This window comes from Antennarius striatus, chromosome 5 (assembly GCF_040054535.1).
Source record: "Antennarius striatus isolate MH-2024 chromosome 5, ASM4005453v1, whole genome shotgun sequence".
Lineage (NCBI taxonomy): Eukaryota > Metazoa > Chordata > Actinopteri > Lophiiformes > Antennariidae > Antennarius > Antennarius striatus.
In genome coordinates, this window is record NC_090780.1 from 14,484,037 (window position 1) to 14,511,458 (window position 27,422).

At 37.8% G+C, this 27,422-nt stretch overlaps 3 protein-coding genes across 4 annotated transcripts; 2 read left to right on the top strand and 1 right to left on the bottom strand.

Annotated features, from left to right (window-relative positions):
- The first annotated feature begins 402 nt into the window (after positions 1–402).
- Positions 403–12,043, top strand: os9 (OS9 endoplasmic reticulum lectin). Its single transcript, XM_068315163.1, has 15 exons — positions 403–570; positions 971–1,153; positions 2,859–2,922; positions 3,008–3,084; positions 3,247–3,345; positions 3,511–3,712; positions 4,122–4,277; positions 5,343–5,443; positions 5,704–5,761; positions 6,006–6,088; positions 6,416–6,619; positions 6,725–6,926; positions 7,308–7,475; positions 7,972–8,081; positions 10,232–12,043. Exons 1-15 carry the CDS (start codon positions 421–423, stop codon positions 10,367–10,369), a joined length of 1,995 nt encoding a protein of 664 aa, XP_068171264.1. The 5' UTR covers positions 403–420; the 3' UTR covers positions 10,370–12,043.
- Positions 12,044–12,695: 652 nt separating this feature from the next.
- On the top strand, positions 12,696–20,114 carry c1galt1lb (core 1 synthase, glycoprotein-N-acetylgalactosamine 3-beta-galactosyltransferase 1, like b). 2 transcript variants are annotated; one of them, XM_068316225.1, is made up of 4 exons: positions 12,696–13,441; positions 13,590–13,861; positions 15,874–16,538; positions 16,707–20,114. In XM_068316225.1, exons 2-4 carry the CDS (start codon positions 13,642–13,644, stop codon positions 17,016–17,018), a joined length of 1,197 nt encoding a protein of 398 aa, XP_068172326.1. In that variant the 5' UTR covers positions 12,696–13,441; positions 13,590–13,641; the 3' UTR covers positions 17,019–20,114. The 2 variants fall into 2 exon arrangements, with proteins under 2 accessions (XP_068172326.1, XP_068172325.1); XM_068316224.1 differs by having other exon boundaries at positions 12,696–13,861.
- Positions 18,884–23,646, bottom strand: tac3b (tachykinin precursor 3b). Its single transcript, XM_068316226.1, has 4 exons — positions 22,383–23,646; positions 22,192–22,285; positions 21,978–22,013; positions 18,884–20,476 (listed from the first exon to the last, which is right to left on the bottom strand). Exons 1-4 carry the CDS (start codon positions 22,725–22,727, stop codon positions 20,301–20,303), a joined length of 651 nt encoding a protein of 216 aa, XP_068172327.1. The 5' UTR covers positions 22,728–23,646; the 3' UTR covers positions 18,884–20,300.
- Between the last annotated feature and the right edge of the window lie 3,776 nt (positions 23,647–27,422).

Sequence of the window (27,422 nt, forward strand, 5' to 3'; positions counted from 1 at the left end):
AACCAATGACCGCATTTCTGCCTATCAAGCGACATTATCCGTCAAATAAAATTATTTAACGGATAAGGCGGATAAGGCCCTGTACGGTAAATATGGACGATGTAAATATCAGAAATTCAGCGTGGTGTCAACAAATATGAAATTAATCCTCATAATCACGATTTCGACTTATTAATAAACTTTTATTATTTGAGCTGGGGTGAGTTTGTTTTAACACATCGTTGACATTAAACTCTGGAGACAACATCCTTTCGCTCTGTACCGGTGTTGTAAATTGACAAATCCCAAAACAGGAAGTAGACTCACAAACAACCAATGACGGAGCGGCGCTTCTCTCGTTGACCAATCCGCTGCCACCATGTCAGGAGTTCTGTGTTTTGTTGCTGTCAGACAAATGGGGCTTTGAGGAGAGAGTCAATCATGGCGGCTTCCTCGGTACAATGGCTTGAAAGGTTGTATGTCTTCTTGTTGATATGCCCCCTATGCGTTCGAGCGTTTTTGAATTTAGAGGAACTGAATGAGATGAAATACGGCATTCAAATTCTTCCAGACCCCGTCATAATGGGACAGGTGAGTGAACATGTTTAGGAAAGCTAGCTGTTACCGTTAGCTTGCTAACTACTGTAGTTAGTTGGGTCTTGTCAGCTAGCATGAAACGTAGAACTTTAGTGTCGCTAAAGTTCGACTTACTTATTAGCTAATGAGAAACGTAATTTGAAATATGTAGTTTGTTGGCGAGTTACACACAGAACCGTTACGGTTGAAGTTATATCTAAATGACGTATGTAGCTCCATCTCTGACAGCTGCCAGAACACAACCCCAGCCTCTTCACGAACATCTTACCAGATGTCGCCTCTTTAGTTTGTATATGTCTAGCCAGGATGGTGTTTAAATTCTGAAGTATCACGCCAATGTAAAACAGTTTGCCACCGGGAGATAATGCAGTTATCGTGACTATGTCTCTTTCAGAGCAAAACAGAGGATGTCATGATGGTGTCCAATAAGTATAAGCAGTTGTATGAGTGTCGACTTCCAGCCCAAGCTGTCCGGTTTCATCAGGATTCCACCACTGAACCTGAGACACTTGGGTACACCGGGCCGGACATCCCAGACCTGCTCAGTCCGCTGCACAGTGCCCAGTGTTTAGTAAAGGCAAGTTCTAAATTACTTCTGTATAATCAACACAGACAAATAAATGTGTAAACATCGTGTATCCAGGTTATAGCATTATTTTTGTTAGTTGTAGGTCCATCAATATGAATCTGGCAAATGCAGGTATCCAATTGCATGTGTTATACTTCGATTAATTGGTAACTGATCATTTCATATTCAGTGGTAGTCTCAATGAAAGCTGACCAAATAAGATGATGACTTAAACACACTAGACACTTTTGTCTGTGTTTCAAACATTCAATATTTGTGCAGGGCCTGAACAGTTCCCTGCAATTCTCCAGCTGGGAACTACAGAAATGTGTGATTCAAGGTGTGATCAGCAAGGCTGGCTCAAACAGTGGAAGTGATAGTGAGCCGAGAATCTTCAAATGGTAGCTGTCACTGACCTGCCATGCTTGCTGTCGTTATTTGAAGCAACAGATTAGATGCTGTTATTGGAATACCATGAGAAGTGTAAAGATTCTGCTTTGTCTGTTAGCATGGATTTGAAATCCTTGAGACATCACACATCAACCGATGCATGAATTCACAAATGAAAATATTTTTGTAGGTACAAAAAAGTTGAGGTATAAACATTAAATATTTTGTCTTCAGTGCGTTTTATGTTATAAAAAATTAGCAGCTTCATCTAGATGTTAAATTATAATGTAAGGAATACTTATATCCTTTTTGCAACTCTTTACTTTGAAGGTAATCTTTGTGAAAACTGAATCAATGTAAGTATTATGTAAGTCGTTTAAAGAATGAAACACTCAGTTTGTAGCTTTTCATGTTTGATCCTTGTTTATCAATTGGATCATTGTAAATTCATTACAGTTTTAGTCAGAATGAATCACGAGTTTGCACTCATATCAGAATGAGTGGTCAGTTAAATAAAAAATACTGTAATTGTTAATTTAAGACATTGTTTGTTTGAAACCGACTGTTTAGAAATAAATGCAAATGCATCCAAACCAATAATAGTGGAATGTTAGAATGTGTATAGATAACCTATTCTTTAGAAAGTTAGATGAAATTCTGTCACAAGGAAACCATGAACAAAACTTGAATCATATGTATAGAGTTTATCAAGCTAAGCTATAGTATTAAGGGAAAAAAGCATCTGGTATCAATTTAAACTGATTGAATTCCACATTAAGTTTAACATCCACTGGTCAAAGTTGAGCTTTGCTAAAAATGTCAAAGTGTTTGTTTTTGCCACTCAAAAACAATTTGCTGAAAAAAACCCTCAAGTTAATAACTAAAAGCTGAATCACAAACATCTTGTCTACAGTCACTTTTCCACCTTGTGGGTCATTGGTCTGCTATAGTCTATCCCAGTTGGCTACGAGCGAGAAAATATTCAAAAATTTGAATTTTTTTCTCTGTATTTCTCTCTCTCTCTCTCTCTCTCTCTCTCTCTCTCTCTCTCTCTCTCTCTCTCTCTCTCTCTCTCTCTCCCCCCCCCCCCTCTCTCTTGACACACTTTTTATTTTTGTAATTTTTCCCCCTATAATCTATGCTACAGCATTTCATTGGACTTTTGTAAAAGAATAATAGTATATCTGGAAATTATTTTGAATGTGTTGAATTTTAAATGTAATGATTTTTTTGTTTATGGCTTAAAAATATAAAATTGTCTAGATTCTGAATATGTCAATTAATCACTATGCATTGAAACCTCTGCTGTGTATATTTCTGATAGACAAAGGACTGGTGGACATATGAGTTCTGTCATGGTCAATATATTAGACAATACCACCTTGAAGGTAATAATACAACTCTGTTTTTCATCTTTTAAGAACAATAGCTCTATAAATGAGTTGTTGATTTATGCTCTTCCTCTTTTTTCAGACACAGAAATAAAGGGAGACATTCTCTTCCTTGGTTATTATGAATCTGAATTTGATTGGAGCAATGAAACGGCAAAGGTAAGTCACCTTAGTTTTTAGTTTTCTTTATATTAAAGAAAGCATTTAGTGTGAAATTATCAAAGAATAGCAAACATCACTGGCACCACAATCAATTTTAGATGATGGACTGTGCTTCATATGAATAAAAATCACATCAGTTAAAATATATTTATTTTCCAGGCCTCAAAGCAGCACAGACTAAAGCGCTACCACAGTCAGACCTATGTTAATGGCTCTAAGTGTGACCTAAATGGAAATCCCAGAGAGACTGAAGTCAGGGTGAGAGCCACAAATATGAAATGTATTTGTATTCCCTGCTACTTGGGTACTTTTACCTTTTTTCATTTTGTTTTGCTTCTCTTAAATGATAAATGAGGTCAGTAGAAAAGTTCCTGTGTCAAACCATCCCCTACTGATATGTTAACAATTAATTATTATTTCCAGTTTGTGTGTGAAGAAGGCTCAGGAGACTACATCGCCAGAGTGGATGAGCCTCAGTCGTGCCGCTATGTGCTTACAGTTCACACCAGTCGTACCTGCCAGCATCCATTCCTACAGCCCCCATCCACCTCCAAGCCACAGGGCATTGTGTGCCAGCCAGCACTAAGTGCCCAACAGTACATGGATTATGTGAAGGCTCAAGTCTGTGAGTTCACAAATATCAGGGTCATGTGATGTAGTATTCAGCTAGAATCTTGTTTTATTGCTTTCTGTGAAGCAGGATAATGAGCCGGAAAACTAAGTTAAACAAAATCAGATGGACTGAAAGATTACATTTTTCAGTCATTGCATCCCAAAGTTAATCAGACATTGTCTCTACTCCATCCAGTCTAATCTTCAGAAGATTCAGCAATAGTCATTAGCGAGTTGAGTGGGCTTCAATGTCTTGACACAGGCCACATAATGTGTGAGAAAACTTACCAAATATGTCAAACCTGACATACATTGTCAGGTGTAATGTGATAATTTTGCATGATCCCACTACAAAGGCAAGATTTCTTTCCTGGTCTTCCTTTCATTCTTTTTGCCTTCTCCTCTCTGCTGTCTGTTCCTAGCGGACACAAAGCGTAAAGTAGAACAGATCTCAGAGGAGCTGAGGAGTCTGGATGAGATGTTGGCTGGCAATGAAGGGGCAGACGGAACAGTGGAAGTGACAGCAGATGACACATCACCTGCACCCAGTGACAGTTCAAACCATTTGGACAGTGAAGGTGAAGTTTTTTTACTCTAAAGAGGCCAAATGACTAGGGTTGAGCCAGGTACTGTTTCAGACGAGTATCCAGGACAGATAATGCATTTTTGATGAGCACGATACGAGTAAAACTCGTCAAAACTCGTGCTCGTAGTATAACTGTCACACACACAGTGCCCACCCCTCCCTACAGAGACACATCAGACATCACTGCGACCAGAGCAGAACTGCCTGTCGCTGACCCACTCTCGCACACACACAGACATTGACTGCTGTATGTGTGTGGCTTCGCTGTAGCTCACTTTGCTATTTTTTCAGCTTGCTTCTATATCAGTTTACTTAAGGTTACTTGGTGAACTTGTTTCTTGTTTTGTTTTGTTGCACATACGCGGTGCATTTGACCAGACAGCTGAAAACTGCTTGTGTCGCATCGGTCACTGCCTCCCCTCCAGTCGAGTTTTTTTTTTTTTTTTACCTGCTTGCCCTTAGTTTGACACTTTTTCACTTCAGTTAAAATTAATGGTTTATATACTGTATAGATACTTTAACTGTTACATAGCGTGAGTACACACACGCACAAATAGACCCTTTACTATTGTGATCAAAAGCATTGAATCTCAATTTTGATTCTGTTCTGTAAATATACAATCATACACTTAAGAATATTCATGTTCTGAGTTCATAAAAAACTCGTTCTGTAAATAGTTAACCTATTTTTGTGATCAAAAACATTGATTTGAATCTCAATTTTGAGGATGTTCTGTAAATAATTTTAAAATTAACAATAAATATAGCAACTTCTGATCAATCCATATCAATTTCAGACTTACAATAGTGTAACGATTTAAGCCCCACCAATTTCAGGTCAAACCACACCCACTTCCACTTTAAGCCCTGCCCATTCCGAGTACAGATACAGATAATTTATATGGCTAAATAGATACAGATACAGAGAGTGGTGTACTCGCTCATCCCTACAAATGACCTTTTAATATATTGTAGTAGATATTCAATAAAAATAAACTTTTTATTCAGTTTCCTTCAAAAGATTGTGTTCAATCTGTGTGCCTTTGTTGTGAAGCAGATGCTGAGGATGCTGGGTTGGAAGATTCTGACTTCTGGGAAGGAGTTACAAAGCCCAGGAGTTCAAAAACAGCTTCTGCATCTACTCAACATGAGAATCAGGTCGAGAAATCTGTCTTTTACATGTTTGTTTTTCCATCCAAATGCATATCTGATGGAAGATGAATGACATTTGATTTTCTTCACTTGAATCTCCATGCATCCGCAATCTTTTTTCGTTGTAATAATTACAAGATTCATTACTAGGTTTTCATTTCATGGTTCGTTGTTGCAAGTTTCAGTTTCAGTATTTTTTTTAAATGCCAACCACTAGGTGGTATAGGTTACCACTTGTTCACCACATTTTCTTCTTGTGCATACAGGCAGCAGATGATGGGTACAGCTCTCATACAGACAATGAAGTTGATGATGGTGATGAAGGTACTGAGAATTTTAACTGTGGTGATCATTACGAATGCCTTTTCATAGCACAGATAAAATAATTTTCTGCTGCTTAAAAATAGCCTCAAAAAGGGTTTAATTAAACTACAGACTCTTCAATATTTAGATATTTTTACCTGATATTTTGTGACTCCTGTATTTAACTGTTTTTGTTGTATATGTAATGTATTAAATTTGATTATTGTTCACTCTAATAGTTTCTCTCAAAACGAATGTCTTTCAGTTGAAAAATTCAACTTCAAAATCATCACTGACCCAGCAGACCTGATGAAATTTGTCCAACATCTCAAAGAGAGTAACAGGAAGGTCAGTACCTGCCAAAAATTCTCCAATACATTTTTGTCTGGCATTTGTCTTTTAAAAATTTGAAGAATCTTTGTTTTCATGTGACAGACTTGAATGTCAATATTTTGTTTTTTGTTGGTTCCCCAAGCAAAACAAGAATATTTCATAGACCACAAATACTTAAGACACAGGCATAGTGTGTTCTGATCGTTTTTGTTTGTTTTTTATCTTTAAGTATGAGATGAGGACATAAAAAGGACCAAAAATAATTGAATCGTTGTGACATAAGTGTTTTTATCTACACATTGCATGGATGTTCTAAATCTATGCAGTATGATTTTGTTTTAGAAAGCGCAAAACCAGGTAAAAAGTCGAGAAGAAAAACTGAGGAGTGACAGATTAGTGGAGAAGATTCAAGATGAAGAGAAAGATGAAGACGAACGTTTGCTGCAGGAGTTTGAGGATGAGATGTCCGATCTCTCGGTGCCCTCAGACAGGCTGGATGAGATCAAGGAGGAGATGCATAAGGAGTTTGACAACATCATAAATGAGGTTTCAAACTGTGCATCTGTTTTACAAGTTAAAATATATCAATCTGAATAAATGAACTGTATCGCATTTGGTAACTTATGCATGATTGTTTTTTCTTTATTTTAGGCTGAGGAGGAATTAGAAACAGAAGGTTTAAAAGGGGAGTTTGATCGCACACAAGCAACACAAACACTGGAGACGACCCTGGATAAGTTACTTGATCGTTTGGAGGAGAAGGACGTCCAGGAGAAAGAGCAGGAATCTGGGGGGGTGCAAAGAGCCAGTGACCCAACGAGAGGCAGCCCCAGCCTGGCTCCAAAGCAGCCAGGTAGCCATGCAGCCTACCTTTTTGTTTTTACTTTGTGTCCACCTGAGTCATCCTCATATCATTCATATGTGCTGTCAGTGTTGTCATATCTTTCATCCATGAATAGACACACAGAATTAGTTTGATGCAAAAATGAACAGAATTGATATTGTCGGAATGATATTTAGGTTTGTCTTTTCTTCTGCCACCATTGATGTCTTATCAAAAACAGAATCACTGAAATTAGAGTAGTTAAACTCTAGACAATACTGAGATGTGATGACTGTAAGGGTCTTTTGGCTTACACATTCTTGGCTCTTTCCTCCTCCATCCTGTTGGCCCCTCTGATTGGTTTTGAGGTGAATTGTGTTGTTTGTCCCTTTTTTTGTCTCGTCAACCCAGACCAAGCGGCTGACGACCATGTTAAGATCAAAATTACTAAGTATAAGACGGGTAGCCGCTCTGATGGGGAGGTCAAAGTTCAGGAGATGGGAGAAGGAGACCCCCAGTGGCAGCACATAAAGGACGTGGTTAAAGAACAGCTAGAGAAAGCTGGACTGAAGGCAGAAGGTATGAGGGGGAGAGCCCAAAACACTCATCTCTGTTCTATCTGTTATCTTAAGCATTTAGTTTTTTTGTGCGCTTCCAATAACCTTCCAAAAGCATGCAGCTGTTGGATTTATTTTTTCCCCCGATATGTAGCTGTTCAAAAGACATTTAGTATGATGCCACTGTTATGAAAAGGGTTTTCTACATTTGACATATGGTGAAAATGAAACACATTCTATAATGAAGACCAAGTAGGTCGTGTACATCAGACCAGAGACCATTTAAGTCTGTCGTGTGCTCCTCAAATCAAAATCCTTAAACAAGCAAAAGATTTTCTTAAAGGCAAAAACAAAGGAAATGTGTGTTGTCCATGTGTCTTTCATCTACTGTTGTTCATGCCATTCTCCATTATGATTGTTTTGTTTCAATATGGTTCAGTTTTCTCATTTTGAGCCCCCTGAAAGGATATGTGTTTTAACTGGCAAGCCCATCCCTTTCCTATGTTTTTGCTATTTAGGTAAAATTGAAGTGAAGATCTTAACTCGTAAAAACGCGGAAGAAGCAGGCGACCAGTGGCTGACTGAAGAAGATACAAAGTCCTTCAGGGAGCTTCTCATAAACCTCCTGGTAACTTAAGTCATTTTGACTTTTCATTAGATTTATTTGTGAGATTGTATCTGTTGTGTGTTGTAAAATGTATATACCGGTAGTATAAATTCCACCTGCGGAAGACAGACAGCAGTTGTTTTTGTATATGTGTCTTCCTGACTGATTGTGTTTGTGTGACACTCTGGATAAAGTGATTTTTCCCTCTCTGGAGTTTAATGAGGTTGTTCATCTAGAGCAGTGGTTCTTGAACTTGTTGGAGGTACCGAACCGCAACAGTTTCATATGCTCACTCACTGAACCCTTCTTTATTAAAAATTTTTTTTTCAAATTTAAGACATAAGTATATGTTTTACTGGTATATTTAATGATTTGTGCATTAATGTCACCTTTTTCAAAGAACAAAACCAAGACAGTGAATGAACTCACATGAAATGACATACCTGCAAATCAGTGTGACTTCTGCTGTTGTTATTGAGAGACCAGTTCAGATATGTGTGGCTTCACCTTGACAAGTGCTACTCTGATGTCATTTTCACAGCAAGGTCTGTTTCTGTTGTTTTTCATGCAGCTTAAGGAAGTGTTCCTTTATTTTAGCCAGTGCGAGACTACAGTTGGTCAACTTGACATAGCAAATCATGCAGAACGCTGACTCCCATCATGTTCCGTTATACAGTACATGTAAATTCACGTTGCACATGTTCATCCGACCACTTTCTTTTTTGCTCGACATAGTTACTATGGATTAAAATATTAAGAAAGAGATCAGACGACGTACCATCACGACAGGCATAACTCAAATACTGAGCGCGCAAAATCCCATGTAGCACAGGTAGGCTAATCGATGTAGCGTGATCACCTGCAGCCAGTGATGGCTAAGGGGGCGTGTCATCACAAATTGACACGATGTGTCAAACGTACACAGTGATTCTGTATGTTCGGCCGAGTTCCAGAAAAAAACACCCGGCACGATGTGTTGACGATGTGTCGGGTGTTTTGTCTGGAACTTCGTCTCCGCCGAACTCCTGAGACCGACTCACCAAATCCCTGGGGTTTGATCAAACCCAGGTTAAGAACCACTGCTCTAGAGTTAAATCTAGCTTAGGTTAGCTACTGACTGTAGCTTGATATTTTACTACTTGTAAGACAACCTCTTTTTGTACTGTTAGCTGCAAATGAACGGGTGTTAATGTTGTTTACCTTAATGAAGAGAAACATATTTTAGGAAGTGAAACAGACAAAAATGTAAAATTATTGTAGTTAAAGAAAACTCCTATGGTTTCTGGTAGGTTCTAGTTTTTCAACAATTTAAATTTAAAAATGAAATGTCTGAACAAAATAGGCCTGATGGGGGTTTAATCTGTCCATATATCGTATGAAAACAGTGGACTGACTTCATTGAAACCTCACTCATGTGTTGTCCAGCCAATAATCAGTTTAATTGTTTTACTTATTGGTATTCTTATGTGTTCAGGCATATTTGAACTTCAATATTTTCGTGTCCTACTATTAATCTACTCTGATAGTTGATCCTGGCATTTTTCTAAGATTTTATGGACAGCAATATCTACTAGTCGTTAAATTCTACGCTGGATCACATATTTTGTGGTGTTGCAGATCGCACATTTTATAGCAGTGAACAAGCAAGGCAGTACTGAATGAAAGACGGGAAACAGCAAAGATGACAAATCTTTAATAGCACTGAAGATGAAATAACACAAATGTGTTTTATATCTGTTTTGAAGTATATTGATGAATAGTTCCTTATGTTTGATTGAGATTAACACAGATTGTAATTTGGAGAAGTGATCTGATATGAGAATGCTCCTTCAATTTAATTAAAACAGAATTGATATGGTGTATTGTGATGTGTTTTGAAATCCGGATATGAAGTTCTGCTTATGAGGTACAGACCGAAGTTTCTGAAATATATAAAAAAAATACTGTATATAGGAAAGACAATAAGGAAAAGGTAATGCACCAGTTTGATTTTCTTTCCAGTGTTGTTTACTGCCTATTTTTACCACAAGAAAATATTTGTCAGTATCTGGGTGGCTTATCTCCTCAATGAAACCCACAAATCTGTATATGAATCAGTCTTTTTTTTTTCAATAATTCAATCATTTGGTAAGAATGTTATGGTTTTTAAACATGTCCTTTTTTTATCTTAGACTGGAGGAACAGAAGAGGTTTACAAAGAGCAAAAGAGGCAGCAGGAGTTGGAGAACAACTACAGGTTTGTGTGGGGAGAGTCTCAGGAGGAGTCCCAGTCATCCAGCACCTCTGATTCAGATGATATGGACATATGAGCTCCTTCAGTGCAATTCTTGTGACAATGAACTCCTGTGGAGACCAGCAGTGGGAGGGTCACTCAAGAGCCCACACGATTTGTTACTGCTGTTAAGCCTGGCAGATAAAAGGAACCTGTTTGCACATCCAGAAAATGTATGTGTCTTAAATAGGCAATATGTGTCCTCTGTACGCATGAGTTATATGTTGCACAATGATACCACAATGGCTCCGCTGGCCCTGTGCAGTTGAATGAGCTTATGCATCTTCCGCTTTTGACGGGATTCTGTTTTGATAGATGGCAAGAAAAGCTTTGTGATGTCACAGTAAGTACCTTTTAGAAATATTTCAGTGAATGCCGCTGAATATTTACATTGTGATCTGACATCAGAAGCACAATTATTGGTAAATAATAATTATTACTGGTACATTTGTCTCATGCAAAGAAGTCCTAACTTTAATTAGTGCAGGCGGAGGACATTGTGCATGCCTCAAAAGACTGGGTAGGTGTTTGGCTGGTTATTTAGTTGCTCTTTACATACACAGTCCAGTATGCTTGAATGAGGATTTGAAAAGCCAAGGCCAAATCCTGAAGGATCTCTGCGATCCTGACGTTCACATTTCAGGCACCAGCTGTCTGTTAAATTTCCAAACACTATTTGTGATTAGAGAATTTTTGTTCATGTCGTGGCACTTTATCTTGAGAATTAAGGTTTTATAAACTGCTAATTTAAACATGGCTTCAGAAATACTTTGGGTTTATCTTTTGTTGTTACGTGCTGTTATTGGGGTGAAAAACAAAAATGTGTCATAGAATGTAGGAAGATAAATCTTTGAAGTGTCTAGTTTACTTTAGAAATGGAAAACACTGAAAGCTACACTCGGTAAGATTTAGTGTACCAATATCACCTTTTGTCAGGATCCTTAAGGGGTTTAATTAAAGGGCTCAATATGTACAGTTTGTGAATAATTGTGGAGACTTGGAACTCAACATGTACATAATTGCATTAAAATGTTTTTGGATTGATTTGTTGTAAATAAGTACCAGTTAAGTTGGGCTCGAGTTAACAGTAAAATATTTGTGACTGGAATCTTGTATTTGAAACTTAATTTCACTGTTGAACCAAGTTATAAACACTCAGACATCTGAGACATCTCTTCAGAAATAAGTATGCAAAGGTCTAATATTAGTTTTGACTAGAGAAACAGAAGACATACTTCATGGGTGAGTTTATTTACTTTGATAGCTGGACATGGTACCACCCTTTTTACTTTATATTACTTGTTGACCTTATTGAGCAAATAAGATATGTTTGAGCTCAACTCTTTTTCAGTGTGACAAAGGCAACTTTACAGTGAACATCTCTCACATATAAACACACTCATAGCTATTAAGACAAAAACCTAGAGTTGATGATCAGTTAATCAGATGGTGATAATTTATACTAATTTTATTTCCACTGACGTCGAATCACACTGGTGGCCAAATTATGTTGAAGTTTATAATAAGTCTCCAATCCCATTGCAACTTCCTGGAAAAATAAATCCAGAACATTGTTTCTCTGTAGGTTCATTTTTATCCTCAGTTACCATTTACAATTTTACCTTGTAAAGCATGACAATTTATAGTGCAGATAGAAGAGTTGTATGTATTTTTTCTGGAAATATACACTCAGGAACATGTGTATCAAGTTCTATGAATTCGCAACAAATCTATCCCTCCAATCTCTTTCGTGTACAGTATATCAGAAACATTACTTTTTTACTTTTCTGCATTATCCGCATCGCATCAATTACATGTCAGTAGCAGTAGTGTCTCGACCCGATAGCAGCTCCAAATAAAGTCAATATATTTTGTGGCAAAAAAGGTTGACAGGAGGGTTTTGAAGGTTGCACCACAGCCGCCACGAGGGGGCGATGGTTTCCGAGGATGTGGATGTGCGCCGTCCGCGCCCCTTAAGTAAATTTATTCTTATCTCTCGTATCCTGATTGTGATCCGGATCTTAATGCAGTTGCACATAGTCCTAGAATGGCATATGATGTCCACACTTTTGTTAATCTATTTTTAATTTTCATAAGACTGTTACTCAAAATATACGTATTTTGTAAGTGTTACATCCAGTGATGCGGAAAGGGAGCCAGACCCCCCCCCCCCTCTCAGGAAACACAATACTATTGAAAATCCTCTTCACGTGAATCTCTTCTTGATTTTGTGACAACGTGATTTTGTAATTTGACTCTTATCAATAAACGTGATATTTAAAATCAAAATCTCACACACGCGCGCGTATCAAACGGAAGTTGTATTTTATTTTGGAGCAACACAGGTGTCTGAACTGGCAGGCAGGAGGCCTAGAGGAAGACCAAAGAGGAGGTTTATGGATGCAGTGAAAGAGGACATGAAGGTAGTTGGTGTGAGAGGAGAGGATGCAGAAGACAGGGCTAGATGGAGGCAACTGATTCGCTGTGGCGACCCCTGAAGGGAAAAGCTGAAAGGAGGAGAAGACAGGTGTCTGTTCAGTAAACGCTCGTTTTATTTTGAAGCAATTGACCGGAAGTGTCTTTCCTGAACGGAAGTCAGCTTTCAGTTGTGGTTTGTCCAGCGTAGTGGAACATTTTTAAAAAAAATGTGTTTTAGTCATATAGTTATTTTGGACTGCTAAGTTTTTCACTGTCAGTGATTATTTCGCCCAGATATCTGTAATAACACTGACGTTTCCGGTAGCTGTATTAACGCCAACTTAGCACAGAACCAGTTTTGTCGATCTAAGAACAGACCAACCATTTGATCGAACATATTCAAATTATTCACAATCGTAGGCCAGGATCCTGTGATTGTAGAAGGCTGTTATATAAGTTGTTGGGTTTTTTTTTTTAAATCCCGTGATTTATTAAGTCATCATTTTTACGTGGTTACTATTTTGCCACGCAGTCGGTATGGTAAGGTGCTAGTAGCTTAGCTAAGCATCCGCTGGAGACTTACTAGGTTGTGGTCAAGTATCTGTGCTTTCGCTTTTAAAAGCTTAAGTTTCCTGCTAGCATGAAGTAGCTGTGGGGCAACAACGCTGCTATGGTATCCGGTGCACCACTGGTAAGTAAACCACACCTTGAACTAGTAGCTCTATTTTACAATAGGTGCTCTGTCAATAAGTCATGTTCGCAACATGAAGAAGGGGCAGGAAGTTTACAGCTAGCTGTTGAAGCTCTTGTGGTGAAACTCCCGTCCACGCTGTGTTCAGTCGGAAATCCAGCAGCTACCGAGTTGAACGACTGTCAACCACCTGGTGCAGCATGAAGGCCATCGGGTCCAGATTCTCCTTCTATGCGGGTTTTGTGGTCGGAACTTTCACACTGTACGTGTTCCTGCGGCAAGTGTCGTTTGAAAAGGCGCTGTCATCGCAGCATGCCTCCCACGACAAAGTCCGGGAAAGTCAGCTGCTCGAGGAAGACGAGAAGACGTGGAAGAAGGAGAGATCTGCCCTGTTCAACCTGAGGCACCCTCATCATACAGGTGTGTTTATGTTAACATGCCTAAATAATATAAAATTATCATTATTATAATAAGTATTGAGGATTACGTCATTTACTGGTTTACGAAACCTGTTATGACTCATTTTCAACTTCCTGGTATCTGTGCATGTGAGCCCTGCTTTCCTACTGTGACCATGCACCTGTCACTGTTAAATATTGTCCTGCATCAATGACTTAATGCTAAACAATATCACATCTACCTGAATTGTGAAGCGGTCTGTAATGTAATAATTTTTAAATAAAAAGAATGAGAAGTGGCTTTACTGACCAACTCACTGTAGGAGTGTGACTAGTCCATCAACAGCACATGGACTTCGCTAAAGTAGAACCTCAGGTGATTGTCATATACAAAAAAATGTTTGAGAAGTTCTGTTTTATTTGGAATCATAGCATTCCAATGTTGTAATGACTTTGTATTTCACTTGTAAGGTCACGTTATTATTCTGGATAGACGTGGGTGTAAATTTAAACTTAATTTTCTGCATCTGTCTACACCTCGAGGCAGTAAATCAGGTTTTTCAGTTGATATTGTGCACGGGATAATAAAAAAAATACAGAGGACAGATGAATGAAGGTGTACAAAGTGACACATTCTTGTGTAACAACATGTACTCATATGGGAAATCTAGTTGGAGTAGTTTACACACCCACTGAAACATTGTGGTTAACTCTAAACATATTTACTTTAATACTGCAGCTGGTGTGTACAAGTTCTCAAATGACGTCAAAACTAGCTCCTGTGTGTATTGTGTTAACTTAACGTCGAAGAATACATATTTACCCCTTTTAGACGTCTTCAGCAATCTATACAAAAACCATAAAATAAGTATTTGATGTAATTTGATGATTTTCTATCAATACATTTTTAACACTAAGTAACTAAACCTGCCAGCACTGACATCCAGGGTTGGTGCTGTTTAATCTTTGCTTCCTCGAACTTTGTTTGATTGAGAACCAGGATGTCAATATTTCTGAAAGTATGACTGTCAGAAACCTCGGAGGTATCTTTGATCTTGTATCAGCCTCAGCTCAAGTCCATTACAGAACTTTTTTTCGTCTTTTTATCTTCCAGACTCAATTACTGTAATGTTCTCCCCTCTGGTCTCCCACAATTTGCTACTAGAAATCAGTAGCTTGTCCAAAATGAGACCATATAATATTTATTCTGGTCTACACTGGCTGTTAGTATAAGTGAGGGAATATTTTAAGGATCTTCTTTTAACCTATAAAGCCTAGCATGATCTTATACTCAGTTACTTATCTGAGTTCCTTTAAAACACACAAACATACATTTTTGTTGCCTCCACTGCCGTCACAGAAGTGGAAGAAATCTCTGTGCAAAAGAGACAAGGCCAAAAAACATCTGATTTTCAGGTCCTTGAACTGCACTCCATTAAAAATAAACAGGATGCTGTCGTAATGTTTACTACATTGGCTTGCAGAAGGCGCTGTATGTGAACACAGTTCATCATCATCATCATCATAATCATCTTCCAACCCGCTTAATCTGCTAACGCGGGTCGCGGGGTAGCCAGTGCCTATCCTGGCAGTCTCAGGGCGTGAGGCGGGGGACTCTCCGGGCACGACGCCAGTGTACCGCGGAGCCACATAGAAACAAACAAGCATTCACACACACACTCACTCCTATGGTCAATTTGGGACCGGCCAATCAACCTGAAGCGCATGCTTTTGGAGGTGGGAGGAAGCCGGAGAACCCGGAGAGAACCCACGCAGACACGGGGAGAGCACGCGAACTCCGCACAGAGCGGGACTCGAACCCGGGTCCGCCGTGTTGTGAGGCAGCAGCGCTAACCACTGCGCCACCGTGCCGCCCCCACAGTTCATCACTGCTACCCAAATTGAAATTCATGCAAAGAAGAAGCCATAATAAACATGTCCAGAAACGTTCTTCATGTATTACTGCAGCACGGCTCAGTAGTAAAAGAGTCCAAAATATAATTGTGATATTTGCTGTTAATATCTCCTTACCAGGTGAAGATAGCTACATGGCTGATGAACTATACAAGAAGGTACGCATTCTTTGCTGGGTGATGACTGGACCAAACAACCTAGAGACAAAGGCTCGACATGTGAAGTCTACGTGGAGTCGCCACTGCAATATTGTTGTCTTCATGAGCTCCGTGGACGACCCAGACTTCCCCACGGTGGGCTTAGGCACAAAGGAGGGTCGGGACCAGCTGTACTGGAAAACGATCCGGGCCTTCCATTATGCCTATGAGCATTATATCCATGAGGCCGATTGGTTTCTCAAGGCAGATGATGACACCTATGTAATTGTAGACAACCTGAGGTGGGTTCTTGCAAACCACACGCCAGACGAGCCAATTTACTTTGGCCGAAGGTTCAAGCCTTACACCAAACAAGGTTACATGAGTGGTGGCGCTGGCTATGTTTTGAGCAGAGAGGCTCTGCGACGATTTGTGGAAGGATTCAAAAGTCAACAGTGCACTCATACTTCGTCTGTAGAGGACCTCGCAATGGGCCAGTGCATGGAGAAGGTTGGGGTGCTGGCAGGGGACTCCAGAGACAGTGTTCAAAGGGAGACATTTCATCCATTTGTGCCTGAGCACCACCTCACTGGCAAGTTCCCCAAGAGCTTCTGGTACTGGAGCTACTGTTACTACCCTATTTCAGAGGCAAGTGCTTGAAAAACACACAAGTAAAAACACTCATTGAAAAATGTTTGTCACTTTGTGTCAGACATGCAAATATGCACATTTTTTTCAACCATTCTTTATAAAGGTCTGATTTGTTCGTGTGACACTTTTAATGCTTTTGTAATCCCATGATCTGTTTTTCCTCAGGGTCCAAACTGCTGCTCAGACTTGTCCGTGTCTTTCCATTATGTAGATGCTTCACACATGTATTTATTGGAGTACTACGCCTATCACCTGCGTGCCTTTGGCTATAAATACCGCTTCCATCCCCCCAATCCACGAGGCTATGACTTTAAGCTTTCAAATTCTCGGAAAGCTGCGGTAGAAAAAACAAACCAAATTTCTCAAGAAAAAGGCCAAGACGGGGATGATCCGTCTCAGACTGGTAAGAAACAAGAAGCACCCCCTCCTGTAGCCGATAAAGACGATGATGCTGCTCCAGCTGAAAAAAAGCAGTAGGACTGTGAGGATGTGTGGCTGTGACTCATTGTCAGGATCATGAAGAATGTTTGCTACACCATAATTTTAGCTCGTGTTTTTACAAAAGTAGAAAAATTATTTTCTTTGACTTTAAATATCCCCACATAGTAGAAAATTGACTGCAGTTGAATGAATGCCATGAATTCTAACTATGACTGCAAGACTGGTCTTAAGAGGTGATTTATGGCTTTTATGTTTGTTTTAAAGGTTAAGTTGAAAGTTTTAGCCTTCTGAAGCTGTGTTCAATTTAAAACTAAAGCACTTTTAAAATCCATATCAAACTAGTACATGATCCAGATATCTTCCAGAAGTAAATGTGGTGATTTGCGTTTTCTTTTTATCTTCATACTGAAATCTGTTCTCCAACTATTAACAAAGAAGTTCTTTTATTTTGTTGGACTACTTTACCGTCATTCATACCAAAAGGGCTATGAGCCATCGAAACAAGGCAGGCTTAATAATGCATCTTGAGTTGACCAGAGAGATACCAGATGACACGTAATAACAGTGTGATTCAACTGTGTTTAAATTTGCAGGGCTTGAAGGCCTCTATGGATGAGATGATTCTAATTTAGTGCTTCATTTTATGCTCTGCCAGTTTTTCTCCGTCATGTGTTTTGAGCATACTATCATTAGCCAGTTTGAATTTGCTGCCTCCCAAACCTAATCAAGGTTGTATGAAAATATTTTCAGTATACGAACAAATGTAATCATATTACTGTGTTATTACTATTTTATTTCAGTGTCTAAGGATGAAATTTTTAATTTTTTTTATCACTGGTTATTATCGTCTATCAGTGAGCTAATCATGTGAATTTTGAAAAGTCTCCAAAAATTTGAAACAATTTCTTTGGTCCTACGTGAAATCTTCACAAAGCATGATTTTTTTTGTTTCTTCTTTGTTTTTAATCAAGACCTGTCAAAACCCCTGAATCATCAATGATTTTCTGTAACAAGGAAGAAAAGCAGTAAGTCCTCAAAAGAGAGATGTTTCACCCAACACAAGTAATGTTTGACGGTTTTATAAAAATAAATTAATACTTTTACACTCTACACTCTCAGCCTTCAGCACAAGAAATGTTGATACAACTTCAGTCATGATCTTACAGCTTTAAACAAGTGTTAAAGGAGACGAAAAAGCAAACCCATACATTTAAAGTCAGTTTCCTTGGTGGTGGTGTTTACACGTACACTTATTTGTGGCTAATTTAGATACAGACATTGATGTGACAGTGATAGTTTATAAATCCACATGACTGATGACAAGCAATAGATTTATGCAAAGATTTACACTAGATTGAGATACTGTACATAAAGGTCCAAGAGGGGATTTTAAGCCTGGACAGATACCCAAAAGAGGACGAGGTGTAGAAGAGTTAAATCACAGGAGGTGGGAGCTATGCTCAAGAAATTAGAAACAACCTCAAGATTTGACCCTCCCAAATAAAGACCCCCCCATTGGACCCCATCACCCTCAAAGCACCCTACACTACAGTCTGTCAGCCCAGCACCTAACCAGCAATTCAAACAGTCCTCCAAGAATCCAGCATGTTCTCACCTCCTTCTTTTTTTTTTTAACAAGCACCACTGTGACATTCACAATTTGTATAGAACACAAGCTTGTATGTAAATTTTTGAGTTTATGCAGCAGTAAGTAAAACTTGTTCACCTACAAGATCATACATTCCCTCCTGTGTACTGATGAGAAATTAGTTGAAGTTTCTTAGATCAGAAAACACTTCTGGAGCTCCTAAGCAGTCAGCACTGCAGCATCCCATGAACAACTCAAGAACACGGAGACTTTTTGCACTTATTTTTTTTGTTTTGTTTTGCCCAAACACACACACACACACACACACACACACATACACGACTTTAGCAATACAGCAGTAAATCTTGGGACTTCTATTTTTTTCTTGTAGTTGGTGTGTGTTAAGTAAACATCATGCAGGATGACTAATGACAAATTACCATCTGGTGTAGAGACACACTTCCAGCTAATTGGTGTAATCAGAATGCAATTTTCTCCAAACCACCATGACAGCCATCTGTACTTCCTGAAACTGGCACTGGATACACATTATTTCCCATACATTTTGCCCTGTGGGCCCAGTTAGTCTGTGCCTTGTGAATTGAGATTGTATGAGCCACCAGTTGCACATATGACTTTTCACTGTGTTATAACCGTGACAGAGGGAGAGTATAATTTAATTCAGCCCCTCCAATGTTGTAAGTAGTGGATGACTTATGACAGCATTCAGTCTTTGTTTTATTCAATTTTGTTTTCTACATTGCTGTGTAACTTTCTTTCATTTGCATTGGGAATATATTTTCTGTTATAGCTAATATGATTTTAATGTTAAAAATTATTCACAAAACTTTAGTTATTTCTTTTTAATCAAACAAAGAATTTTAGTGAGATGTAGTTATCACCAAATACAGAAAATGAACCACTGGACTCATTGACTACAGAAAATGTTTTGTATGACAGTTGTATTCACATATGAATGATGGAAGTGCATTTTGTCTTAACACTTTTTACTCCTTTTAAGGTTTGAACTTCGTGTGGTAATTCCTCCGACTGCATTTTCTTATTGTTTACTCCTCGTTTCCTTCTGTGCATGAGCAAAGCGTGTTCCTTTTCTCCTATCAAAAAGATGTCCAGTTTAAACCAAATCATATTCTGTGTAACAACTTCTTGTGTATTTAATGAACTTGATTGATTTTCAGTAATTCAGTGAATTACTAGTAAAGAACTGCTGTGCAGATTCTTGGCTAGAACTGGATCATGAGGGCCCAAAAGCTTTGCTGATAACTACTCTCACATTTGGTTTTTGTTGCCAGTGATTTAACAGATAAAGCCTTTGACAATCTACAGCCAACATTCAAGTTTTACCATTGGAAAAGTTGTACAATGTTGTATTTATATTTCAATTGTATTTATGTTTGTATTGATATCTAAATTGGGTCAATGTGTAAATGACTTTGAGAGTTTTAGGCACACATGAACAGTGTGCATGATCATTTTTTTGTGAATCATACTTTAGTCACTAAATAAATGCATATTTTATTGTACATTTGTTGTACATTTGTTGAGGAACAATATGACATGAATATTACATTGACGATAGCAAAGCATTCATAAATGATTAGCATGGCTTTTTTCACCTTTGTCTATAATAGTAAAGACTTAAACAAACAGACAAAACTTGTCACAGAAACTTTTACAGCCTGTGATAATGTAGAGGAGCAGCGTCTGTACTACAGGAAATGTTGAGATCTGAGGAGAAAAAACAAAGTTAGGAAATGATCAGATTTGTTTTCGTTTGGTTTTGTCAAACTTGATATGAAGAGCGTTTCTTGCCTCTGCTTCACATGATTGACAACCCGGCCTCTCCTTTCCAATGAATACTCCTTGGCACATGGACAAGCCATTCCTGTTACAGTAAACACATGTGACATGCATACTTTACTCTGTAATTCAACACTCAGTCAACCACTGGTAAGATCACTACACTACACAATGACTCCTGTTACCATAAGCGCACATAAAATGCCAATGTTACAAAATACCTCAAGTGTTTTATGTGTGTGTTTACACCTTGACACAACTAACATAGATGACTGGGTAGATTTAGTACTTGACATTAAGCTTCACGCATTTTTCCTGGATTTGAATGAAAGGAAAATATTTGAATATTGACAAGTTGACTGATTAGTGATAAGAAATTTCAGCACAGACAAGCAGCTGTAAGTAATTTAGAAACAAAGTCTCCCCTTTTAAAAAGTTGTGTCTGTTTAGTCAGACATTCTGAAGCCAGGCAGAAAGTGAAAGTCTTTTTTTTCTTCATGATGTAACTATTTTGATTCATTTTAACTAGTGATTTATGTTTTCCTCAACATTCAGATGTTGATTGCACAACGTCTGAACACTGAAGTACCGTATCACAACTGATACAGTGGCTTTTATGAGTTATTTAGTTTTGTATGACTTAAATGATGTCACTGTAATTTACATTATTTTAAGTCATCTAGAGACGGTTCAAGTTGGTTTACTCTACTTACCACTTTAATTGATTGGTGAAACTGAGACCCATTACTGTACTATGGATACTTGGAACTAAAACATGTACAAATTTGCAGAACCGTTCTATAATAACCCAACAAATTAACCAAATTTAGATTAAATAAGGTCCAGCAAATGTCAAGCAGACACAGCTACCACAGATCAAGAATACTGTAATCATATTTGTAGAAAAAATCCTATACTGCCATCAAGTGGTCTTATTATAACTTGCAAAAATCCGATGTGCCTGAAACTTAACCACCAATCAGAATGAAGAGGTGACCTTTGGTGGGACGTGGGTTACGCCCTGGACAACTGCCTCTTCCTTTCACTTCTGATATATTATCGATACTGCATTATAGAAGTATGGGAAAATAATAATTTTTTGCATTCTATATTAACCCGTTTTAGACACTTCCTCTCTATTATGTTATACTTAAATCACATACATTGTACCTGGGGACACTCACATTTGAGCCTCAGATGAATGGGTGTGAATGGGCTATCCACGCAGAAAAATATAAAATATAAAAGGAAACAAAAAACGATAGATCAAAAACGTGCCAGAATGATTGACATGCAGCTATACGCTTCCCCTGGCTCTGAATAGTGCTTTAGGTTCTGGCTCACGTGGTTTATTGCAAATGATGTTTATGAACACTAGATGGGACTCCAGAAATTTTCTAGGATTTCTTTTCTCCCAATCTTCTGTCGTACTCCTGTGAGGACATAGGGACTCATAAACTTTTGGTGTGATACTTATTTTTGTTCACAAAATACATTTGTATTGCATAAAGGGAATCAGTATAATGTTATCAGACTTCCTTAAGGAATTACTGTTTTCTTTGCTCAAACACTCACTCATCACTCACTTGCTCTCCGCTGCAACAGAACAGCAAGTATGTGTCCTGCATGAGGGGAACAAAAGCAGTATCAAAGTGTCATGTACCTGAAGGGGATGTTTCAGAAAACAAACAAGACAGTTTCTTATTTTTACTGGGTGACATGTTAATGTGACCTGGAGAAAGAGTCAGGATTTTGATGAGAACAGTGAAGGATGAGGAGTGTGCTGTTAAAGTAACTCACTGTTTGGTCGAGCAGCATTCCTCCTTCCCATTAGACCCACAAAGCTGTCATAGTCAATGTCATCAAATCTCTTTAACTCTGCACCTGCACAGCACTGAGTCCAAAAGAAACAACAACAACAAAATACATTTGTTAGCTTAGCAAGCCATAACTGACTTCATAAAATTTCATATAAATGTAGTTACTCTTACGTCAGTCAGTGTGTTGTAGTCCTCTTCCTTACACTGAGACCTCACAGGAAATAAGATGAGAATGGCTAAAACCACCCACAGGGCAAGAGTACAGCAGTTCAGAGCTCTCTCCATCATCCTAAAATATGAATGAAAAAGTGTCAATATAGCAGCTATGATGATAGTTGGACTCAACTCTGTTCTCTTATTTGTCAAATTAATCTTTGAAGGCCCTGTCCTCACTGGTGATTTAGGAGTGTAATAATTTGCTCCTGTGGTGAAGTGAAAAAAACATATACAAACATACTCTATGTACTGTATGTACAGTATTCCAAAATTCAATAAAACACTGACATCAGAATTCATGACATATTTATGACATGGCTTGTCATATGTTTTCTCTCTGAGCAGAATTATACATTTTAAATAAAGACCAATGCCACAGGGTTGTATATCCAAATTAAGTAAATTAAGACAGAAGATTACTACTAGTTGAAGGTGACGTACAATACAAGCTTCAATTTACCTCAAAATACTGTATCAAGTAATCCTATATCATTATAACCTCATGGTAATAATGGATGAATGGGTTGATCAGAAGATGCCTAATTTGTACTTAATGATTAACTAATGTGTGAGTCTTGCTTCAAGAGAAGACAATATGCTTTTCAATCCTTTTTCAAAATAATGTGGATTTGCAGATAAGTAATTTGGTTGCATATAAACACTGAAAAAAATAGTAGTACACTCAAGAGTTCTCAAGTGAAATGAATTCATGAAACACCCCAGCATGTGTCAAGTCATCATAATACTGTATTTGCTCATTATAATGTGTGAAAAGTACAAATTCCCATATATGTGGAGAATATAAATTTTGGTCTCCATGCAAATAAATGATTCAACCTTCTTTAATTTATAGCAAATACAATGTGCAATTTTCTTGCAGGCATACAAACAACAGAAATATTTTTTTGTACTGTACATGTATTTTGGTAAAGTTCTTATGTTCATTAACAAAGTTTTTTCAAGGAACATTCTGCTTCTTCACCTCACCTAAAGCATTTCATGTCTGATTGCCACTACCTGCATAGAGTCCCAAATGTATTTGTATTTATTATTACAAGAAATTATCTTGGAAGGTTCAGAACTGTAAAGCATCAGGGTGGTATTTTGTTGTGATGATCACAAATCAATCACACAAGTCAGTTATTTGTATAATACTCTATGTATAGATTAATCTATAGAAATATTATATGAACTGCTAAATCGTAAACTTTTACTTGAACCTGAGTCTTTTTGCATGAGAGTTGTCAAAAGAATTTCGTTGTACACTTGTGTATGGTGACATTAAAGGCATTCAATTCTATTCGATTCTATTCTATTCTCGAGAGTGGAAAGCATCTATTTTGCACTCTACAATTTATACTGCTGTCAGAACAATCTGATTGCACGACTGTATACCCTCAAGTTGACTGTGTACTTCACTTCTTACTGTTGAATAAATTATATCTTTATCCTATTTTTGTAACTTCTAATTCCCAACACCTTGCACATTCTGAGCAAAATTCAACTTTGGCCAAATTCCTTGTTTATGTGCACAAACTTCGTTAATAAAGCTGGTTCTGATTTTTAGAATGCTTAATAATAGCATTCTTTTACTGTAAGTTAACCTGGAACACTATATTTACATCTTGTATGAATAAACAGAGCAACCAATCATTATGTCATTGGGCTATCATAATAATGTACTGCAAAAAAATGAAAGTAATTAGAAAATCTTACCTGTCAACAGTTTATCTTGAGTTGAACTGACGATAAACAGGAATCTTCTCAGTTTACAGGGGACTCAATCCACATCTTCTACTCAGCAGAATCTCTGCCTCATTTATTATTGTCCTTGAGCTCATTTATTATCCAATTAGAGCTCCTCCCTTCCACACTTCCACACTTCCACACTTCCACACACACACACACACACACACACACACACACACACACACACACACACACACACACACGCATCTTTTTCATCACACTCATAGCTGAAGGAGAGTCAATAAAATGTTTTAATGCAATTACAAAACTCAATAATAATAATAATGCAATCTTTTAATCTGTGTTTAATGAAATAAGCATAAAAATACGAATTACAGTATTTGCTTATTATAATGGAAGTCAATAAAAAACACTTGCTCTATAGGGCCTATAATATAGGTCTATAGTATGCATATGGACTCTATATGCATCCCAGAGGAAATTGAAACTTTTATTGTCTTGAATGGGGAGACTGGACTTTGGAACAACTTACGCTCTGCAATACTGCTGTTTTGTTTACATCATCACTGGTGTGTGACTACAGAGATCCTCATAACACCCACACTTTCTAAATCAAATGATGAGCGGAAGCCTCCTCAATCACTGTCCAGCAAATAAAAAGTCAAAACTCTGATTACACCCACCTAAAGCTCATAATGTCATATGTGAATGGCAGCAGCTCCATCATACAGTAATGACATCCTGTGGGCATGCCGCCATTTTGGATAAACAAGTAGTATTTCTTTTTAATTTGATATAGTTTTTTACCATACCTTTTGTAGCTCAGCTCTTTATTTTAAAGATTTCATTGTTCAAGCTTTGCTTTCTCACTTATTCTTAAATCATCTATCTTTTCATTAGTGGACTGCATTAAAAAAATGTGATGTTACAACAAGACATTTTAGAGCAAACTGTTACAGGAAACCATATAATGTGTTTATGACTTGTGTTGAACTACTCAGTTGTTTGTCAGAACATTAAATGAATGATTTATAATTCTCAGAAAGATGCTCATTGTGGTGTGAGTTAGAGGAGATGAGCAGCTCCAGTCATGTTTGCTTTTTAGTTATGAACCTACCAACCAACCGATGATAATCTGAGCTCAGTGTTTAATGAGTAAACGACCAACACCTCTAAGGATCATTATTATTATAGCTTCATTCTTTAATACAGACAGGGTAAAAACAACAATTTTATTTTTATACTACAACAGATAGTTTTACCCTTCAGATAAGAAATAAATTGTAATTTCCTTTATGAAAACCACAACCTGCTCTTGTTATGTTTCAGAGGAAGAAGGTTATGAAGGTGGAACGCTTCGACAATATTTAGTCTTGTGCCATAATGTGTTCTGAGTCAAAGAAATACAGATAAGACTTTAGTTATGTTTTCACCACAATAACTGAAATTGCAGCCAGGTAGGAAATGGAAGTTTATTTCCCATTTTGCAACAATGCAGTGTAACAGTGACATCCTTCCACAAAACCAGATGCTATTGAGGGCATTACAAGAGGATTTTTCTAAGTGTTCCATCATGAAATGAAATCGTGTGTGCATAGGTCTTACATCCAGAGTGAGCTACTCACACTAAATCAACACCTTTGAGGTGTTTCGGGTGCACTGTGGTTCACTAACACCCTGAATCCCGATGTGGCCAAACTGTTAAACACGCATCTCCAATCATGTAGATTATGTTAACATAAGTGAAATGTTATTTGCCACACAGCAGTAGGTTACCTAAATTAAATTAACAGTATGACTTCTAGGGAGATTTTGCAGAAGTGTATAATTACGACAAGGATGCAGGGACCAACCGAACACATCTGTGACTGACTGAGCAGCTGAGTGATGGAGATATTTGATTGGTCCATCAGATAAGTGTTTCCCCACTGACTACGGCACTTTCAAAATTGCATTCATTTGTGCAATTTTTTTTCTATTACATTATCAGACAATAACACAAGTTATCAAACACAAAGTTGTGTTGTGTTTGCACTCACACAAACACACACATCACATTTTAACATGAATGGAAATCTACATTGATATTTGCAGTCAACATTTCAGAAACATAAAAATATGTTTCTGCAACCGTGTTCAAACAAACTTACTGGCCAGGAGCAGCGGGTAATGGAGCAGCAGCCTGAATGACCATTAAAATCAAATCCCTATGACCCATTTAAACACCTACAGTGTGTGTGTGTGTGTGTGTGTGTGTGTGTGTATGTGTGTGTGTGTGTGTGTTTATATATACATATTTCCCACTTATTTTTTGAGGACAAAGGCTTGCTCAAAGAAAAAGGGAAACACCAAGTCAATTACACGCAAAATAAAACAACATCCCGCGACTTACCCTGACCTACTTGAAGGGTAGGTCAGGGTCAAAGCTTCAGGTCAAGGTTACGCACTAGCTTTGACCATAGATCGAAGATAGTGCATAAGAAGTTCAAAGCAGTAGCTTTGATCGATGGTCTTTCTCACACTGGCCTTTTCGTCTTTTTATTTTATCCGGTTCCTGAGTGTACAGAAGTTGAAATTTGACCTTGATCTAGTTTTCTCAAGGTCAAGCTCATCAACTCATTTCGATCTCCTTTGCCGCCCGGGTAATGTGCTTTTTATTACATCTTTCTAAATGCAACGGTTGTAAAGATATTTGGTGGACATACGAACTAACACACGAATCCTGACAATTACAATACATCACTGCTTTGAAGCGGGATGTAAAAAACTTTTTTTTTAAAAATCTGAAATCTGAACCATAACGCTGACACAAGCCTCAGAGTGTAATGACGAATCTCTTTGGGTTCACAGTTGTGCCCTCTTTCTCATTAAAGCTACAGCGACTCAGGAGAAAGATAGATTGTAAATTTAATTGTAAAAATTTACCTAAAAATCTATATCATCTGTAATTTATAACCCAGGAACTGGACTCAATAATTGTCTGTTTATCAGTACAATTGTTGGCAGCATTCAACCTCAACAGCTTTCAGTTAAGTTAAAAGAAATGCTTCAAAAACCATCAGACTTGCAAAAACAATTAAAATGATTTAGCTCACTTATTAATTAAAAATAAAGGAACTGATGCATTTGTGTCATTCTGATCCAAACAAAAATATGTTTTCTTATTTAGATAAAACTGCAGGATTCGCTATACAGTAATCAAAATCCCCCATCGTTGGTTTATTAACCTATTTTAAAAACTGTGCACAATCACAGTCCTGCAAACAGCTTTTCTTCTAAGTTCAT

Coding starts and splice junctions, on each gene's coding strand:
- tac3b (XM_068316226.1), bottom strand. CDS start 22,727: ATGAATTCTGATGTCAGTGTTTTATTGAATTTTGGAATACTGTACATA. Junction 22,014..22,191: donor GAATGCTGCTCGACCAAACA/GTGAGTTACTTT, acceptor CCCCTCATGCAG/GACACATACTTGCTGTTCTG. Junction 20,477..21,977: donor TCTGTTGCAGCGGAGAGCAA/GTGAGTGATGAG, acceptor TTACTGTAACAG/GAATGGCTTGTCCATGTGCC.
- os9 (XM_068315163.1), top strand. CDS start 421: ATGGCGGCTTCCTCGGTACAATGGCTTGAAAGGTTGTATGTCTTCTTG. Junction 5,762..6,005: donor AGTTGATGATGGTGATGAAG/GTACTGAGAATT, acceptor AATGTCTTTCAG/TTGAAAAATTCAACTTCAAA. Junction 6,927..7,307: donor CCTGGCTCCAAAGCAGCCAG/GTAGCCATGCAG, acceptor TCGTCAACCCAG/ACCAAGCGGCTGACGACCAT.
- c1galt1lb (XM_068316224.1), top strand. CDS start 13,642: ATGAAGGCCATCGGGTCCAGATTCTCCTTCTATGCGGGTTTTGTGGTC. Junction 13,862..15,873: donor GAGGCACCCTCATCATACAG/GTGTGTTTATGT, acceptor TCTCCTTACCAG/GTGAAGATAGCTACATGGCT. Junction 16,539..16,706: donor GTTACTACCCTATTTCAGAG/GCAAGTGCTTGA, acceptor GTTTTTCCTCAG/GGTCCAAACTGCTGCTCAGA.